At 39.5% G+C, this 18,025-nt stretch overlaps 1 protein-coding gene across 8 annotated transcripts in view; it reads left to right on the forward strand.

Annotated features, from left to right (window-relative positions):
• fermt2 (FERM domain containing kindlin 2) overlaps window positions 1-15,752 on the forward strand; it is a 38,037-nt gene extending 22,285 nt beyond the window's left edge. The window contains exons 5-18 of one of the 8 annotated variants that reach the window (XM_011490247.4): window positions 2,699-2,731; window positions 4,243-4,468; window positions 4,539-4,641; window positions 4,751-4,858; window positions 6,849-6,983; window positions 7,389-7,438; window positions 7,969-8,093; window positions 8,260-8,366; window positions 8,438-8,656; window positions 11,218-11,238; window positions 11,899-12,023; window positions 12,112-12,253; window positions 13,804-13,995; window positions 14,088-15,752. In XM_011490247.4, coding sequence (XP_011488549.1) covers window positions 2,699-2,731; window positions 4,243-4,468; window positions 4,539-4,641; window positions 4,751-4,858; window positions 6,849-6,983; window positions 7,389-7,438; window positions 7,969-8,093; window positions 8,260-8,366; window positions 8,438-8,656; window positions 11,218-11,238; window positions 11,899-12,023; window positions 12,112-12,253; window positions 13,804-13,977 — 1,568 coding nt within the window. In that variant the 3' untranslated portion in view covers window positions 13,978-13,995; window positions 14,088-15,752. Of the gene's footprint in view, window positions 1-2,698; window positions 2,732-4,242; window positions 4,469-4,538; window positions 4,642-4,750; window positions 4,859-6,848; window positions 6,984-7,388; window positions 7,439-7,968; window positions 8,094-8,259; window positions 8,367-8,437; window positions 8,657-11,217; window positions 11,239-11,898; window positions 12,024-12,111; window positions 12,254-13,803 lie in introns of all 8 variants that reach the window. The other 7 variants (XM_078941079.1, XM_011490246.4, XM_078941077.1 and 4 more) reach the window with 7 other exon arrangements.
• The last annotated feature ends 2,273 nt before the right edge of the window (window positions 15,753-18,025 follow it).

Here is an 18,025-nt window from a genome sequence, read left to right on the forward strand (position 1 = left end):
AAACATTCCTATAACTGGAATGTGCAGAATCTGTTTACTGTTACCAATCTCCGTGTGTAATAAATGCGCCTTCATGTGTCCCCGATGTTCTTCTATCACATCACATGTTGCAGTCAGTGAGTCTGTTTCATGACCAAATTGTAAGAGGTTATTCTGTCCCTAGTGGGGAAGGGCTGGCCTCTTGGCCCATTGTCGCCTGATGGAAATCACAAGGTCCAACAGCGAGGAACAGATGCAATCAGACTAGTAGTATTTTTGTTTTGCCACTTTGAGTTCATCTTTAACCATATGCAGACAAGCAGATACTTATAAGACATACACTTAATACCTAATTAAAGTTTTGCATTTACTGTTGCACCTTAAAGTCAGACGAGGCTGAAATTGGTGTCCGATTCTGTAGCGTCCACTTTGACAGTTATGGATTAAGTGAACATCTATAATCACATTTTAGTGGTTCCTACGTAAAAAGCTAGTGATCAAATACGGTTAAAAGCAGCTGCTGATATTTTACAGAGAGATTAGTGGAAGCTACAAAAATAAATAAATAAAAACCAGACATCCACTTCAGCCTCGTACAGGTCGGTCTTTGAAAATATTGTGAAGCATCAAGCTGGTATGTGGGCTAAAAAAGGTTGCTGACCATGGTCCTAAAGTAACTTTTTCTTGTTTTCATCGGCCGGCTTATGATCACATAAATGAAAGTATAAACAGCACTGCACTCAAACAAAATTAATATACAACTGCAGGATTTTCCGAACAGCCTATTTCAAAAATGACTAATAACGGAAATTTGGATTAGGTTTAAAAAATGGTGCGTCTACCAAAAGAGTCATGACTATCCACGTGAGCATATACTATCTCATCATCACTGATCATGAAAAAGGGAATGTATAACTCCTATGTGAAATAACAAATAGTTTTGGTCTTTTCACATCCATAGTACTCAATTCTGTGGTAAGATTAAGGGAGTTCAGGGGCCTAAAAGCCAAAGCTAAAAACCACAACTTAATGCATGTGATTCTCCCTACACATTTTCAGGCAGAACGGCATGATAAACCACAAACTACTCGTTTCATGTGTCAATTTATACAAGGACCTCTATCAGCTGACTAAGGACCTCTATCAGCTGACTAAGGAAAACAAAAAACTTGAGCACGGAAGATGAAAGTTTCTTCTCAGTAGTGTCATCAGGTGTTAAAATTGAGACTAGCATCCATTATAAAGAATTTCAGATTCAGAGGTTGACATATTCTCCCTTGACAAAGATGGAGAAACGCTCCTTTTTCAAATAAAAAGACGATAGTCTTCAACTTTTTCGAATTAGACTTTCAAAACCAATGCATTTTTCTTTCACGTTATTTTATTTTTTTGTTGACTAATCCTTTGTTGGAACTGAAAACCTGGAAGTTCTGTCTGATGCTAGCTTTATTTGAAGAAAATAAGTATCTTGACATGTGAACAGCAAGGAAATGCTGAACAGAGATTTTGAGTGTATGTTGGTTGTTTAGAAGTGAATGGTTTATTAGAACATAATTGGTCATGCCAGAGGGATATCCTGCTGCAACACAGTAAAAAAAAAACGTTATCTACTCTGAAGCTCTTTCTGCCATCTTTGTGGATTCCCTAAAATGAATTCCCTAACTTTTATCTTTCTTATTTCTATCTGTCACAAGCTGCGGTTACATGTGCAAAATGTCTTTGATCGGATTATAATTGACCTGTTTACATGGGTCCAGAAAAACCTTATCTGATTATATCAAACATTTACATACGCCACACTTTTGATCGGAATCGGAATAAATCATTTTGTTATGTACAGTACTATCTAAATTACAGGAAACGACTGTAAAAGAAGAAACAGTGAGTTCCGTTATAAACAAACAAAGCTGCAGCATAGAGTGAGATGATCTTCTAAAAGTGCCATTATTATTATGCTTATTATTAATTTCCCGTTTGCTCATAATTTTCTATAAAATCCATGCGGTCAATGCTGCAATGTGCATCTTGGCTGCACATAAATATATGTGCAGCCAAGGAATAATGGGAATAATAATGGGAATAACATCAGCCTTTCTTTTGTCTGGACATGATTGGAAACACAAATTCACATAATTGTTGTCCCGGTTTCTCAGGACTCTGCGGAGCGGCGTTTCCACATTCAATAGCCCCCTCTGCCAGCTCACATACCGTCCCAAAGCCGCTACTCTGGTTGGAGACACAGTTCTCCTGAGTAGACTGCGGTCCGAAGCCTCCTCCGGAGCGCATGCCACAACAAAGCACCCTCCCCTGCTTGAGATACTCGAATCTTGGAGTCCGGCTGCTCTGCTCAGAGACACACTTCAATCATGTGAACCAGCCTGCCGGTCATGTTGCCGTCTACACATGACGTAAAAGCCAATGCAGGAGTGACCCACAATTGGAATTAATTGTTTACATGCACCACTATCAGATCAACAATCAGCATACACCAGCTATCTCAATCGAAAGGAAATTTTGATCCGAATAATTGGGTCAGAGTATTCCGAACGGTGTGTTTACATGACACATTTTTATCCTGATCAGGCGTTTATTCCGATTCATTTTGTCCATGTAAACGCAGCCACTGAGAGTTTTTGTGTCTCCAACCTCTTTGTCTGATGCTGTTTGTTATTCCCTCCATTTCTTTCCTGTCTTTTCCTTTCCAATTGTTTCTTTCTAGCCTCTGAAATAATTTACATCGGACCTGTCAAAGGTAAGCCGTCCTTTAACCTCTGTCCTCCTCTCTTAAGCTGTTCTTTCTCACCCTTGTCTCGTTACCCCCACCCCCTGATAGCTAATGTGCCAAAGTCACATGACATCCCTAATCTTTAGGCTGGCAGCAGAACCACCTGACTGCTTCTCAGAAAGTCAGCTGATGTTTGTGGTCGCATGATAAATGTGTACACATCCATTAGAAATGACCTTAAAGCACATTTTTTAAAAGCTACTCCAGGCCAGCTGATACCAAATCACTTTTTAGACTTTTCCTAAAATAGTAGAGTTATGTCAGAATGAAGTTGTGACTAATAGTTGATCTATTGTTTTCCTTTCTTTCAACAGTTGTTTATATAGAGATTACATGCATATCCTGAAATCTACAAGCTTCATCTAACAGGCCTACTTAGATTTGAATTCTAAAGGAATATTTCTTTCATTTTTATTTATTGACAACGTTTTGAATTTCTTTTTGTTATTGATAATATTTAATATTTTAATTATATTTAATATTTTAATTAATCGACTTAATATTTATTATTTCTGCAGTGGAGGTTTAATAAACATGACTGAGGAAGCCTAATGTTTTTTTGTTTTTCTCAATGGACTGTCAGCTTTCACCTTCTGTGTGGTTTCTTTGGATTTTTGAGATTCCTCTAAAGGCCTATGGGAGATGCAAGGAACTCTCCCTGACCTAATGAACTCGGTATGGGGAGAAAGATCCCTGAAGGAAACACTGGATAACACCCTCCCCCATGTGGAATGGGTGGCCATAGCCTGCACCCTGTTCTCATGACCCCAGCTCACAAACACAAACTTAAACTCTCACAGTCACTTCTACAAACCAGGCCCACTTCCTTATTTCAAAGGGGAATTAGTGGTTTATCCCAGAGTTGCTTCTTGACCTAGGTCTTCCAGAGGAGGGACAGGAATGGAGGAGGATGCAGTGAAAAATAGCCTTCAAGGCCAACCAACAGGAAATGCAAACTGAGTCACTCGTGTTTGGTGGGTCAAGGGCCAAAATCCAAAGTTGAATATGAATTCATGCCAACATCAAAAAATTTAATTTTGGTACTTGGACCCTTGAACGTTTATTGCGCTGTATCATTGCATTCATCCTCTCCTTTGGTTATGTGATGCCATACTTTGCTGTGTGCAGTGACTTCATGCAGGTTTTTTGAATGACCTTGATCATATTGTTTGTCATTTAAATGCTAATCCACACTAGCTTTGTTATCAACTGGAGGACAGACGGGAAGTTTGCAGAGCTTGTAGTTACTTCATGTTGATCACTGGCTAGTGTGGCTTGGATGCAAGTGTGTGTGCTTTTAGAAAACTTTTTATCTCTTGTTTTTACCTTGTTGCTTTGTTATATTGACATGTTTGTGAAAAAAACAACACTTTACTAGATTTTTGTAAAAAAAAAGTATTATAATTGTTTTAATGTGCGTTTTATTAACTTAGTTTTTTTCTTAAAAAATCAAGACTTAACGGGTGTTTCCTTTTCAGGGAGCATCTACTCAAGTCCAGGATTATATAGTAAGACCATGACCCCCACGTATGACTCCAGGGATGGAAGCCCACTATCTCCCACCTCAGCCTGGTTTGGGGACAGCCCACTATCTGAGGGCAATCCCAGCATCCTCGCTGTCAGCCAACCAATTTCCTCACCAGACATACTGGTCAAACTCTACAAGCCCCAGTCTCTGTTGGATAAAGCAAAAATCAATCAAGGGTGAGAGTTTTGACTACATTTTGTAGTACGGAGTTTCCATTTCTTCATAATCTAACTTCTGTCCGTACAGATGGATGGACTCATCCAGGTCTCTCATGGAGCAGGACGTAAAGGAGAATGAAGTGCTGCTGCTGAGGTTTAAATACCACAGTTTCTTTGACCTCAACCCAAAGGTATGTCCTTATAAACGCATAGCCCCCCCTGAGTTTTCCGTCAAAGCATATATTTGAAAGTTATTTTCTTGACACATTTAGAATAAGCTTCTGTGACTTTTGTCCTCAGTATGATGCCATTCGTGTAAACCAGCTGTATGAGCAGGCAAAGTGGGCCATCCTTCTGGAAGAAATTGAGTGCACAGAGGAGGAAATGATGATGTTTGCTGCCCTGCAGGTAGGTGGACTATGTGTTTGATAAGATTCTTCATTCTTCAGCCATTCTTATGTTAAATAATAAAAAATACTGTTTTTTTAGGCGTTTTGACGAGTCTCAATTGGTTTCCTACTACTTCTGCAAAGCCACAATTTCGTCTGTTGTAAGGAAAAATAAGTGGCTATTATTAAAAATCCTATATTTTTTTGAATAATGAATAATACGTTTATTCTTTGAATCTTAAGTGAATGAAAAAAAAAAAATCATTTTAAAGGCAGATCAGGAGAAGGGGTGTGAGGTCTTCATATCCGTTTTCATTAGAAAAAAACAGTTCAGAAGGACGGACACTGAAGTGTTTGTCAGTGGACATGATATACAGATGTTAACCCCTCAGCGACTTCACTTTGTTCCATCTACTGTTGGGGTAGGGTTCCTGCTATTTCTGAACCTCATAAATTGGGTGCCAAGACCTTAGGACGCCACGCTGTCCCCACGCTGTGGGTAATTATAGAGCATCTTGGGGTGTAGGACCCCAAGCTTCAGTCCAGACCACCCACAACATGAGAAACGGTCTTGGAGTCTCGGATTCCTTTAAAATCTATATCACTCTGAGTTTTCAGATACGTGTTACCACATCATTTATGTGTGTTTGAAGACATGCCCATCCTCGATCAGAGTGGTGACAGCGCTGTTGCTACCTCTCTGAGAGCAGGTCAGTAGTGTCTGGGGTTTTAGTGAGCAGGACGAGCTCAGATTTTGGCTAAGGTTTCAGTGTTGAGGTATAAAAGGGTCTAAATAAAGACAGACATCCACATCAAGTGCGCTGCTACAGGGTGTCACCTTGTGTTCACCAGGAAGTTTCACTTCGCAGGGTTGAAGTAATCAAGCAACAATAGTGGTTGACCTCATTGTATCTAATAAAAAAAACAGGAAGTCTATGTCCGTCCTTGTGGAAGTAACGTCAGAGTACAGCTATCCTCTCATAGGCTGCTCTGGTCCATTCACTCTCTCCACAGCTGTTCATTCATATGCTGGTGATGAGTTGGTGTTATAAATATCATTTGTCAACAAGCTCTATTTAGTGCGTGTGGCTCAGAGTACGGTGTTCTGTAATTACAGTATCCTGATGAATTAGTGTTTATATATTGACAGTAAAGTGTCTCTTATGCCCCGCCTTTAAACCAATCCTGATATCCAGGAAAAGTACATTTGTATAGTTTTTTTTTGTAGAATTCCCAGGTTGCAAAACTGTTTTTATCCTCGTTTTTTCTGTTCATAATATTTCTCCACAACTAAATAGTCGAACATAACAATAATAATTATAACAATGGATTGGATTTATCTGCGCTTTTCCAGACGCTCAAAGCGCTTACAGTGTGTCCATTATTCATTCACTCCTCATTCATACTTGGTGATGGTAAGCTACTAATGTGGCCACAGCTGCCCTGGGGCAGACTGACAGAGACATGGCTGCCAGTTCGCGCCTACGGCCCCTCTGACCATCACCGGGATCATTTATACACATTCACACACCAGTGGAGCTGCACTGGAGGCAGGGAGGTAAAGTGTCTTGCCCAAGGACACAACAACAGTTGGCTGGGGGGAGCAGGGATTGAACTGCCGACCGTTCTATTATTGGACGACCTGCTCAACCGCCTGAGCCACTGCCGCCCTCAAACATGTCAATATAAGCCCCATTTTACCTTAAAGTGGAGCACTTTTCCTTTATGAGGAGATGTTTTTTGTATCAGTGGTACACAGCAAACCTTTACAGATATCAGCAAACTTGTAAACTTCGATGTTTAGTTATCCAGAGTTTTCAGAAATCTCTATTCATCTAATGCGTCTCTAAACTTCCTTAAATGTTGTTTTGTTTGTTTTGTTTTATACTCTTTTCTCCCATATTAAGGATGGAATGAAATGCTGATTTATTGTTGTTCTTATTTAGGCATTAATGTCTTTGAGAGGAGTTTACCCCCTGTTTTTGTGGTGTTTTTTTTTTGTTTCTCAGTATCACATCAACAAGCTGTCAATCATGTCAACGGACAACCATATGAATAACAGTGAGAAGGAGGTGGATGAGGTTGACGCCGCTCTCTCTGATCTGGAGATCACTTTGGAAGGAGGGAAAACCTCCAACACACTGGTATGTCTGTTCTGATATCATCGCCAGGTTTCTTGTATTGTTTTAGGACACAAAACGGGTTTTCTCCATCTTTCTGTCAGAACTTGGAGTTCTTGTTTCATTTTTTTAAATAGTTGATATGCTTTTGTTTCATGTCTGTCTGAAGATTCTTGTATTTAGCTGGACCCTAAATGTCCACAGTCTTTCAGAGTCTTTGAAAGTAAAACATTTGAGAGTTTCTCATCTAATCTGATTAGGTTGGAAGAGATGGGTTTACAGTTTCTGCACTACTGACATGCTTTTTTGACTTGGTTGATCGTAGGAAAATGATTTTAGAAAACTACTTTGAAAAAATGTTAAGCAAATGCTGCAGGGCAACAATGAAACACAAAATAGCTGGATTTGAACTTTTCCTTTGCTCCTCAGGGGGACATCACCTCGATTCCTGAGCTCGCAGATTATGTCAAAGTTTTCAAGTAAGTAAACTTTCACAACTAATTTATCCCACATAACTTAATGAGAAATATAAACAGCTGGATGTGCGTGTTTACAAACGACTCAAATTTAAAAAAAAAAAAAAAAGGGTAGTGAAATTTAGAACCACAGTCATATTTCTTCATCTTTTTGTTTTGTGCCTGTTTACTTCTTTTTGGGAGGGAGGTTTGGCTTTGGCTCTTCAGAGCGTTGGACCAAACAGACTTTAAAACAATGTTTTTCTTTGCTGACTTTGCTGACAGATGGGTGACTCCTGGTGTGTTTGTCCCATAAAATGAATGTCATAAACTTTAATATCAAGAGGCCTTTTCTTTGTAACCATGTTGAACAATGCTGGCTCGTTTTTTTTTTTCCTCTTGCCGACTTTGCACTTCACAATTTCCCACTTTCTGCTTCTCTTCCTAAAGTCTCTCCTCCTGCTCTGTCCATGTTTCTCAGCATAAAAAACAGCAGAAGTGGATTTCCATCTGAATTCTGGCCTTATGTTTTTTTAATCTCCTCACTCCTCCAGGCCCAAAAAGTTGACACTAAAGGGCTACAAGCAGTACTGGTGCACATTCAAGGACATCACAATTTCCTGTTACAAGAGTAAAGAGGAGGCTCATGGGACACCTTCTTACCAGATGAACCTCAGAGGTGCTGGGACATCCACTTATGAACAAAATCCCCACAAAATGTCATGTCATGGTGGAATGTGACCCTTTATTTATTTGCTGAGTATATGTTATCTTTGGTGGTGTGTCTAAAGAGTCAGAGCGACCTTTTGACCTTCTCCTTCTGTGCCGTGGCCTGTTGTGTGTAGGTTGTGAGGTGACGCCAGATGTTAATATCTCAGGTCAGAAATTTAACATCAAGCTGCTGATCCCTGTGGCTGATGGGATGAATGAGATCTGGCTTCGGTGTGACACGGTAATCTTCAACCCGTTCTGGAGTTTTTCCTCTTTAGATGCTTTTACCATCTTTTGAATTTTTCACTTCAGGAGAAACAGTATGCTCACTGGATGGCTGCATGTCGGTTGGCGTCCAAAGGGAAGACCATGGCCGACAGCTCGTACAACCTGGAGGTCCAAAATATTCTGTCCTTCCTGAAAATGCAGCACATGAACCCCGACCCTCAGTTCATCGAGCCGATCACCACGGATATCAACCCAGAATGCCTGGTCTCGCCGCGTTACCTTAAGAAGTACAAGAACAAGCAGGTAAACTGTTCAAGCAACAAATGAAGAAACGCAGTTCAACAGACGTGTGGGGGTTTGTTTATCTTTTGGGGAAATTGAACTGAGAAGCATGTGATGCTCTCCAAACGGGCGCCTGCTGGCATCAGACTTGTTCCTCCTTGGAGTATAGCCTCCACTCCCCCTTTGTTACTTTCTTTCTACTTTTCCTGTCTTCTACCAACCCCCTCCATCGATGGGGAAGCCCCTACACCAGGCACCTAAAAGCACTAAGTGAATACAGCAGCTCTGCTTTTGTCAAACTGTGACCTCATTTTCACGGAGGCTCCAAATTCTTGGCTGCTTCCGCTAAATCTGCACTTATTCCCTGTATTTTTCGACAGTCGTAGTTAATGAGCAGATAAAATAGTTGACTGTTAACATTGAGAGAATTTCCTTGGAAATGTCAGATTTCACAGTGGGCATGGCAGATTTGCGTGCAAGCAAATCTGCGTTTGTGTGTTTGCATGTGTGTTTATGTGTTAGTGTGCACCTGTTTGCGTGTGTGTGTGTGTGTGTATACACACTAGAGCAGCTGAGTACACGGCACACACCGCTGTGTTAGGCTGCTGCTTCCCTCACCCATTTGTTCACGTTGCAGCAGCTTTGGGGGATTTTGCACGTGGGCCAGGGGCATGTCAGGAGGTGGCTGGTACCGAAAATGAGTCCGAAATTGTCCCAACCGCATCCTCACACACACGCATGTCAAAAGAGAGATCCGGACTCAGTTTGAGAACTGATTATAAAGGGCTGAACCATAAATGAATACCTGGAGGATGTTTACATCAGCTTTGCTGCCTGTAGCCAAACAGCGGCGCTCCCCAACCCCCGGGTTGTGGACCGTTATTGGTCTGTGGGACAGTTGGTACCAGGTCACAGAAAGAAAAAACAAAAAAAACGTTTTTTCTCATTATATTTATAATTTAATTCGGAAGGAAGTTTTATTTTGGGAAACTACTGGATTCTTTCCACCACATCCAACTCATTCTTGACGCATGTCCGGCCGCTTGGTCGTGTGTTGTCTGTACTTTCTTAAAGCGCTGACTGCTAAACTGAAACCCCAGAGGTAGCAAAGTTAACAAATACAAATGTATTTGAAATGATTTCTCCGCAGAAAAGAGCCAGGGAGGAAACGGAAGAACGGCCATAGACTATAAAGAAAAAAAAGCTTCATTTAACAGACAAAAACAGAGTTTTTACTTTATGAAAATTGTAACACCGTAATTATATCTCATAATATTCAGCAACCTACTGCTGAATAAAGTTGTTCAGATGGGGAATTCACATTTACTATCATATTTATAAAATACCAGTTTTAGTGACTGTTTTTCTTTTTTCTTTTTATTTATCCATCGCACTTTAAAAGTCGTATGAGGCTGAAGTTTTTGACAGTCACAGGGTTAAGGAAAATCTATATCACATTTTAATGGTTCCTAGTTACAAACAAAGTTTAACTAGTTGCAGATATTTTACAGAGGATGCAGATAAAAAAATCCGACACCTACTTTAACCTCGTCTAGGCGGTCTGGGAAAATATTGTGACATTAAACCGGTCTTTGGTCTGAAAAGGTTTGGGGACCATCGATGTACAGAACATGCTGAACCTTTCAGTCAGTTAAAGATTCAATTACTAAGACTGTGGTTTTATTTTGCTTTTACAAATTTTTTAACGTATTTCATGAAATTGTACAGTTTTGGCTAAAAGGATGCCAATTCCATGTCATTTGTTCCCAAAAAAACAAAAAAACTTTTATGGCAATGAAAGAAAGAGACACACTGTATGGCAACTGACTATTTCCAGAACTGATACTAAAAGATTGAATTACCTAGAAGCTCAGACTCATTGTAAACCCTTCCTGTGTAGCGGGCGTGGGGACATCCGGATATGAGCCTTACTCGGGAATGCTGCGCGGGAAAGCTGTCTGGGAAAAGCCCCTCAACTCTAGTCAGTCACAACCCCTCCCCATCTTCCCTCAAACTGGACTTCCTGTTGTAAGATTTGTCCGAGTAAACTTCCGCTCCGCAGCTCCAGGCAGAAGCAGACTCAGGGATTTTTTGTAGATGACGTGGAACAGAGCCTTTCTGGTCCAGTGTACATATTTACTGAAAGGAGAGCTGTTGGAAACACTCCGTCTGTTACAAAGGATGTATGCTGCCACCTTGTGTATGAAGGGTGTCTTACATTATTCAGGACATCCCTTTAAGAAATCTAATACATTTAAGCAGAAATAATCAATACCCCAGATTTTCTACTTACATTGACATATTGTGAAGTGTTGTAGCTGTTGTGTACTCCTGTCTTTTGTTGCTTTTGCCCTCTCCAAATGCTGCTCTACTCTCCTCCTTGTTGCTAAAAGTTGCATGACACCTTTAGCCCAAACTGTTCTTTTTGTATTGCAGCAACAGTTGCTTGTATTGATTTCTATTTTATTATTCTTTCTCCCTCCACTGTGAGATCTTGCTGGCTTGCTCTCCAACATTCCTTTTTTTTTTCTTCTCTTTTTGTCAAACCTGTACATCTTTCCATCCCTACCTCTCCTCTTCAGCCAGGCTATATCAGGGACTTGGTGAGTTCAAATGTCCACTGGGTGCCCTCACCTCCCAGATAAGTGCATGGAAGTGTGAACCTCTTCTGTCTCTTTTAGCTCGACTTCCCAGCATCAAAGCCGTAACCTTAGAGTGGAAGTGTTTTGTAGTTTGCCTGCTGCTTTAGTACGCTTCCAGCATCTAAGAAACAAAAGATGCAACACAAAAAAAAAAGACAAAAGGAGATCGATTTCAGTTTTAAACACGCTTAAACTGTCAGTTTTGTTTTGATGCAGCTGATACTCTGCTTAAATCTATTCATAGACCTCTAGTGATAGATGTGTTGCATCTTTTTACTTCATTATTTAAAACTGCATTCTAGAAATTGATTGTGCTAATTCTCTTCACATTTATTGTATCAGTGATGTCCAAAGTTCTGCTCACATGCTCCTAAACTCGCGCTTGAATCTGTCCGTTTAACCCCACTCTGATGTATGATGCAAACAAACACAGCGGTGGTGTTCTGGTTATTTGCATCCTGGTGGAATCGGTGAACTAAAACGGTTCCTTTTCACATCGGGTTTGTGTGGATTTGAGTGCTGTTTGGATTGAAGGCTTGGTGATGGGGTATTTTTGGTAATGTGGTTAGAATACTTGAGGTGAGCTTGTCGTAAACTTGCTACGTTTTCTGGATTTTCCAGATTTCAGCCCGGATCCTTGAAGCCCACCAGAACGTGGCTCAGATGAGTCTCATTGAGGCAAAGATGCGCTTCATCCAGGCGTGGCAATCTCTGCCAGAGTTTGGCATCACTCATTTTCTTGCAAAGTACGGTTTTCATGTTTGCTTTTTAAAGTTTGTTTTTTATTAGTTATTCAAGTCCCTTTTTTGACATTTAATTCTATTTTTTTTTCAGGTTCCAAGGTGGAAAGAAGGAAGAGCTGATCGGAATCACCTACAATCGGTTGATTCGGATGGACGCTCATACTGGAGATGCAATCAAGACCTGGCGCTTCAGCAACATGAAACAGTGGAATGTCAACTGGGAGATCAAGATGGTACTGGACTGCACCATCTTCCTATGATACACGAAAAGATTCTAAAACGGATTTAAAACAATGTCTTCCAATGATGCACATTCATTTTTGCCAACCGCAGCTCAGTGGACCTTGATGCCTATATTTAATATACATTGTTGCGTTGGGACTCGATGGTAGCAACAGACATCATCAGCTGTTCAAGCATTAGGATAAACAAAATTAGACCGTTAAGACGTTTTTTCTTTAGAATCACTGCATTTTTGACTCTCATATGAATTGTTGGGATGATGGTGGTTATGTCCACATTCCCTCACTACTGCTAACCACCAATAGACCATATAGAACAGGACTGGGCAGGGCCCTGGATTTGAATGCAATTCAGACACATGCTGGTTGTATAGCTATTTTTTACAATCATCTTTTCATTTGTTGTGTAAGCGTTCCCAACTTTTAATCGATGATGCTGTTTTTAGATTAAATAAAAAAACATAAATTTCTAGGACATAGTTTCTGCAGAGCAACAAGAGTTCATTAAAAATAAAAACTGGTGACGCGGAGTAAGCCTACCCCCATTTCCCATTATCCCTTTGTTTACACTTCCTCCCACTAGTTTACAGCCCCTCACAACCCAAACCAACCATTATCTGTAAAAGAAAACAATGTTGAGCAATACTGGAGCTATCCAGCCTTACAGTTCTGAGGCAGATTCCAGCTCAGACGTGGAAAAACAATAACGGACATGGATCTATTTGTCTACAAATGGATGCATCGGAATGGAGCAGAAAGCTTGTACCTGCTGGTTGTTACATCACAACTACAAACCTTTTCCAACAGCATTATTTCATCTGCTTCTGATTCACAACAATTAAAAAAAAAAAAGAAATACTCAGTAATGCAGTTTTTTTAAGCTTCATTTTCGCTACATATGTTCTCCATTATGAGAAAAATGCTGCAAGGACATGTTAAAAAACCAAAAACATGATTTTTATTTAGGATTGAAAACCAAACAAAAAGAAACATTTTGTGAAAATGATTGATGGATTCACTGTGTTCTGATGATGATAACCTAGAGGATTTATAAAAAATACTTTAATGCATAGTCTCAAACAACAAATTGTTCAAATGCAATGCATTGTGGTCTATATTCGCCAGTCTAGTGAGCATCAATGCACACTGGTTTTTCACAGAGACCTCTGGAAAAGTTTCAGGAGATAGTGAGTACATTTGGACAGAGCTAGTACGTTTGGCCAAACCTTTGACATTCTGACGATACTTGGTTTGCTATTTATGTATAAACGTAACTTTGATTTTAACATTGATTCTGCAAATTTGTCTTTTCTGACATTTCTCTTCACATAGATTAAAGTTGCACATATTTTTTCTTTTTGTTTCAGGGCAGTGGTTGAAATCTGTCATCAGTAGATAATTTTTTTAATGTGAGAATATTTTTTACAGAAAGCTGCTTGAGTTTATTGGAAGTGGATGTTTCCTGTTCCGTTGGGTTTGGTGCTGGACACCAGGTTCTGTTGCTGTCGGCGTGACGGACCCATGTGCCTTTGTGTGCTCAGGTGACGGTGGAGTTTGCAGATGAGCCCAGTCTCGCTTTCATCTGCGCTGAAGTGGACTGCAAAGTGGTGCACGAGTTCATCGGTGGATACATCTTCCTGTCGACGCGCGCCAAGGACCAGAACGAATCATTAGACGAGGAAATGTTCTACAAACTGACCAGCGGCTGGGTCTGACCTGTCATGGCGGCAGAGGTCAGTGGAAGCTGCAAGCAGGAGGGCAGTGGCTTTAGGTGGAAGGTGGAGGCCTATGGGTTTATTTTTATTCAATTTCTTTGTATTTTCAGTGTTTTGAGGCTTCTCTGGAGACTTCAGAGGAGCATGAAATCTGCCATGAATGAACCAGTTTTTATTGTTACAGGTTTCCTGGTCAAAATAAGTTTAAACTGACCAGGTTGGTTGTTGCTGCTCTAATCCTTTGGTGGAAACATCTAAAATGAAGTTCTGGGATTAAGCAGAAGCTTTTACACTACATGTTTTCTCTACTCTTAAGTTAAAGGTCTCTAGCTTACATTTATGGCCACCTCTTTGACCCAAATTTTAGAAAAGTTTCTTTCCTTTTTCTTCTTTTCATCTTGCAGTCCCATTTTAAGAAAATGAGCTCAACAAGTGTTTCCTAAAACTTGTTAATACATCGCTAGACATAAATGAAGTTATCTATTTATCATGAAAGGTCTTTATAATGTTGTTTGATTTTATTGCAGCTCTGCATTTCCATCCACTTTGAGTTTTACTCTGAAGTTATGTTTCAGCACTTCCGCCATATAAACTTTTGTTTTCTAAATGAAATAAGCTGTTGTGTTATTTTTCTTCTGATGTTTGTTCTCTTTTTTTTTTCTTGAATATTTGTCTTTTTCTGGTAAATGACCCCAATGAACACGTATGGACTGATAGATAACATATTGTTAGCTTTGTTGAGAAATAACTGAGCATGTCTGAAAATGCTACCGTTTCATTGCACCAGGATTCACATCGTGTGGGTTTGAGAGTCTGGTTTCCAGCTTCCTTAATGCCAAATTTACCAAGAAAGCTCCAAGCAATCAGGCCAAGCATGACTTATTTAATGACACGGGGCTACATGCTCTTAAATAAGGATTTTTTTAAGTGGTACCCAAAGATCTGAAACCACACGTGTGTTATTGATGAGGTGCTTTTATACTAGGTGAATGGAGGGACGCCATCCGTCCTTCTGAGCACCGCCGACGTTCATGGGAATCTGTTCCTCACGCCGTATAGTATTATTTTGTTGTCGTTACACACCAGCAGAAGGTCACACTTTGAAGAATGAATATGCAAACATTTTTCCCTGAGGATGAAGGATTAAGAAATGAAGTGTTATTTTTTTTTTTGTAACTAATGTAAAAAAACACAAACATTTTATAGAATTGTATTGTTTTTTTTTTTCTGAATTGGAAGTTGTTTCAGTGAAAAGGGGCGAAGCCATTTGTCATCATGTGTAGTTTTCAGAATGTTGTGGTCTAACTGAGCTTTCAGATATATATATATATATATATATATATATATATATATATATATATATATATATATATATGACACTAGTCTCAACTCCAGGTTTAAGATTCTTATCCATTATTTTCTTTTTCTAATTTCATATTTAGCATGTCCTGTTTTTCTTTTTTTGTTGTTGAAAGCAGGTTGGTTTCTTACATTTTGGCGATAAATGTGAGCATTTCAGCATTTTAAAAAACAAAATCATGTTTTTTTTTCCTCCTATAAAGGACAGTGTGTTGTTTTAATGTTTGCATTAGAGCCTGGGGTTTGAGAAAAATCTACATTTAAAAAAAAATGTTTTTCCTTTCTTCTGCTTCCTCTTAATATTGTTTTTTCGTGCGTCTTCAGTGTCTGGAGCAGTGATGCATGTCATGATGCTCTTTCTTTCCTGACTGTAAAAATGCATTTATTTAAAAAAAATAAAGTAATTTTTATTTAAATTGTCCTCTAACCGTTTTATCTCATAGTTCAAATAAATGCTAGCAGCAAATTAGCATTTTGTCACTGTGGTGTCAAATGGTTTAATAATATTTTACCGCTGTTTCAGTTATTCTACCTGAAATTTCAAAACATTATTTGATAAAGTATTTACAGAGGAAAATTCCTAACTTCATGTTTATTTTTTTCCACATTTTTTTTTCAAATTTGTTTCAAACAAAAGTAATTATAATACAATCAGTAAGATGCATTTAATAAATAATTATTGTGTAATAACAAGCGTTTTGAAGCCTGCCCCTTAAGAAAAATTCTAATGATAGTATCAAAATGTCTATGGTTCCCAAATAACAGTTAGATTTCATCTGTTTAAATGCTCAGGAGAACATGCTTCCTCTTCTTTTGCAGTTTTAGTCTTTATCTGGAATTGATGCTTCAGTTTAACAAATTTGCCCCCTGGCTCAACACATAAGGCAAGGCAAGTTCTTCTGTATTGCACACAGTAATTCAAAGTGCTTCACAAAGCAGGAACATGCATTAAAATCACAATACATAACATTGCAAAGATTAAAAACAATCATAAAATTTACGTTTAAAGAAAGGAAAGAAAAAAAATATAAATTCCTTTTGATTACGTAAATGTAAAAGCAAATCTTCATTTAACAGAATATAAATCTTTTTCTTTGAGACATTTAGTGGTACTATGGTGTATGTTTGCAATTGCATTATCTGTTGTCATGGAAACCAATAAATTACAACCTCAACTTTTTAAGAACAGCCCAAGACTGCCGTAGTGCCATTTAGGTGTTTTTTTCTTTTGTTTTTTTTTCTTGAATGCACAGCTGCAAAACTATAGTCGGTGTAAGACGTAAAGATGAGTCATTTGATGTTTGTCATATTGAATTTATGTGTCTTGGTGACAACCACACAAAAAAAGCTTTTGGTGTCACTGTTCCCTACTGTAGTTGTTGTTATTCTATCTTTATTTACCTTTCATTGTTCCAAAATACCATGCTAAATTTGACTATTTGCAGGCATAAATGCCATTGTAACTGGCTTGGTTTTAAATTATGTCTAGAATACTAACACTCAAGTTATGAACTGTTGTTAGGCTCCTTGCCTTTCCCACTAGATGGCAGTGTAGAGCCATCGCACTGCCTGAATCAGAAACATTCAATCCCAGTAGAGTGGCAGGCTGAGGAGGGTATCAGATCGGGAAACACCTTCTCACAGGGTCTTTTCACCTGCGTTTGTCCGTTCTCCTGCAGTGGAAGCGCCCTTCTGAGCAGCAGGAGAATGATGGTGGCAGTGGGTTCACATGATGCAAGACCACACGCATGAAAAATAAGGGATGCTCCTACAGAAAATGTCCCTCAACTGCTTTGGCCATGTTTCTGTAATATAGGTACATGAAAACCTCACTTGAGTTTACAGGCGTCCACTGAAGGATCAGCTGTGGAGCAAAACAATCTTGAGACACTCATCCTAAGAAAAATCTCTTTAAAGCAGTGTAGATGTGTAGGAGCCTTAATGCAGCTGACATGCTGTTTAGCCTTTGTCTGATGTTCACTAAATATAGCCCATTACAGCAGTGGGATCTGGTCTATTGTGCACAGTCTGCATGGGAAGTAAAGACATGATGACTCCACCCATTGATGTGGAGTCCTGGAACCCCTCGGGAGGACGCCGGGGGGATGAGAGCCGTTAAAGATGAGAAGAAAATGTGGAAAGGAACTCACGGAGGACCTTTTAAAGGACAAACAATGCCTGCTTACTGCAGGAAGTTAAAAAAAAAACTATGCAAAGAGCATCGTCGCACCTGTTGCCATCCAGACACAAAGGCTTCCCGGATACATGGAGGACGTAGTTCAGCAGCAATAAAAGCTGCTGTGCTTTCTTTTCGCTCACAGACCGTTAACGTCACTCGTCATGGAGCCTTCTGCCTGACAGAGTGCGAGGGAGTGTTTCTGACATTCATCCCGTTCGCCTGCAGTGAGCAGAGCTTTGGATAATGTCAGCCATGACAGCAGATGTGCTGATAAGTTGGTCTCCTTGAAGAAAACGCTCCTCCCTTCACTTCTCTTCTTTAAAGGGTTTTGACCTTTTCCCAACACCTGTTGGATTTTAGCTACTTTTTTAATTTAAAGTACTGTCACCAACTCTGAAAATGTCAGTCATTCTGAAAGTTGAAACCAAATTTAAATATAAAAAGGAAGTAATCCACCTCCTAAATCCCCACTTAGATATATGGAAGCCTCTCCATCTACAACTAAAACAC

This window comes from Oryzias latipes, chromosome 22 (genome assembly GCF_053564925.1).
Source record: "Oryzias latipes strain Hd-rR chromosome 22, Olatipes_Hd-rR_3.1".
NCBI classification, from domain to species: Eukaryota; Metazoa; Chordata; class Actinopteri; order Beloniformes; family Adrianichthyidae; genus Oryzias; species Oryzias latipes.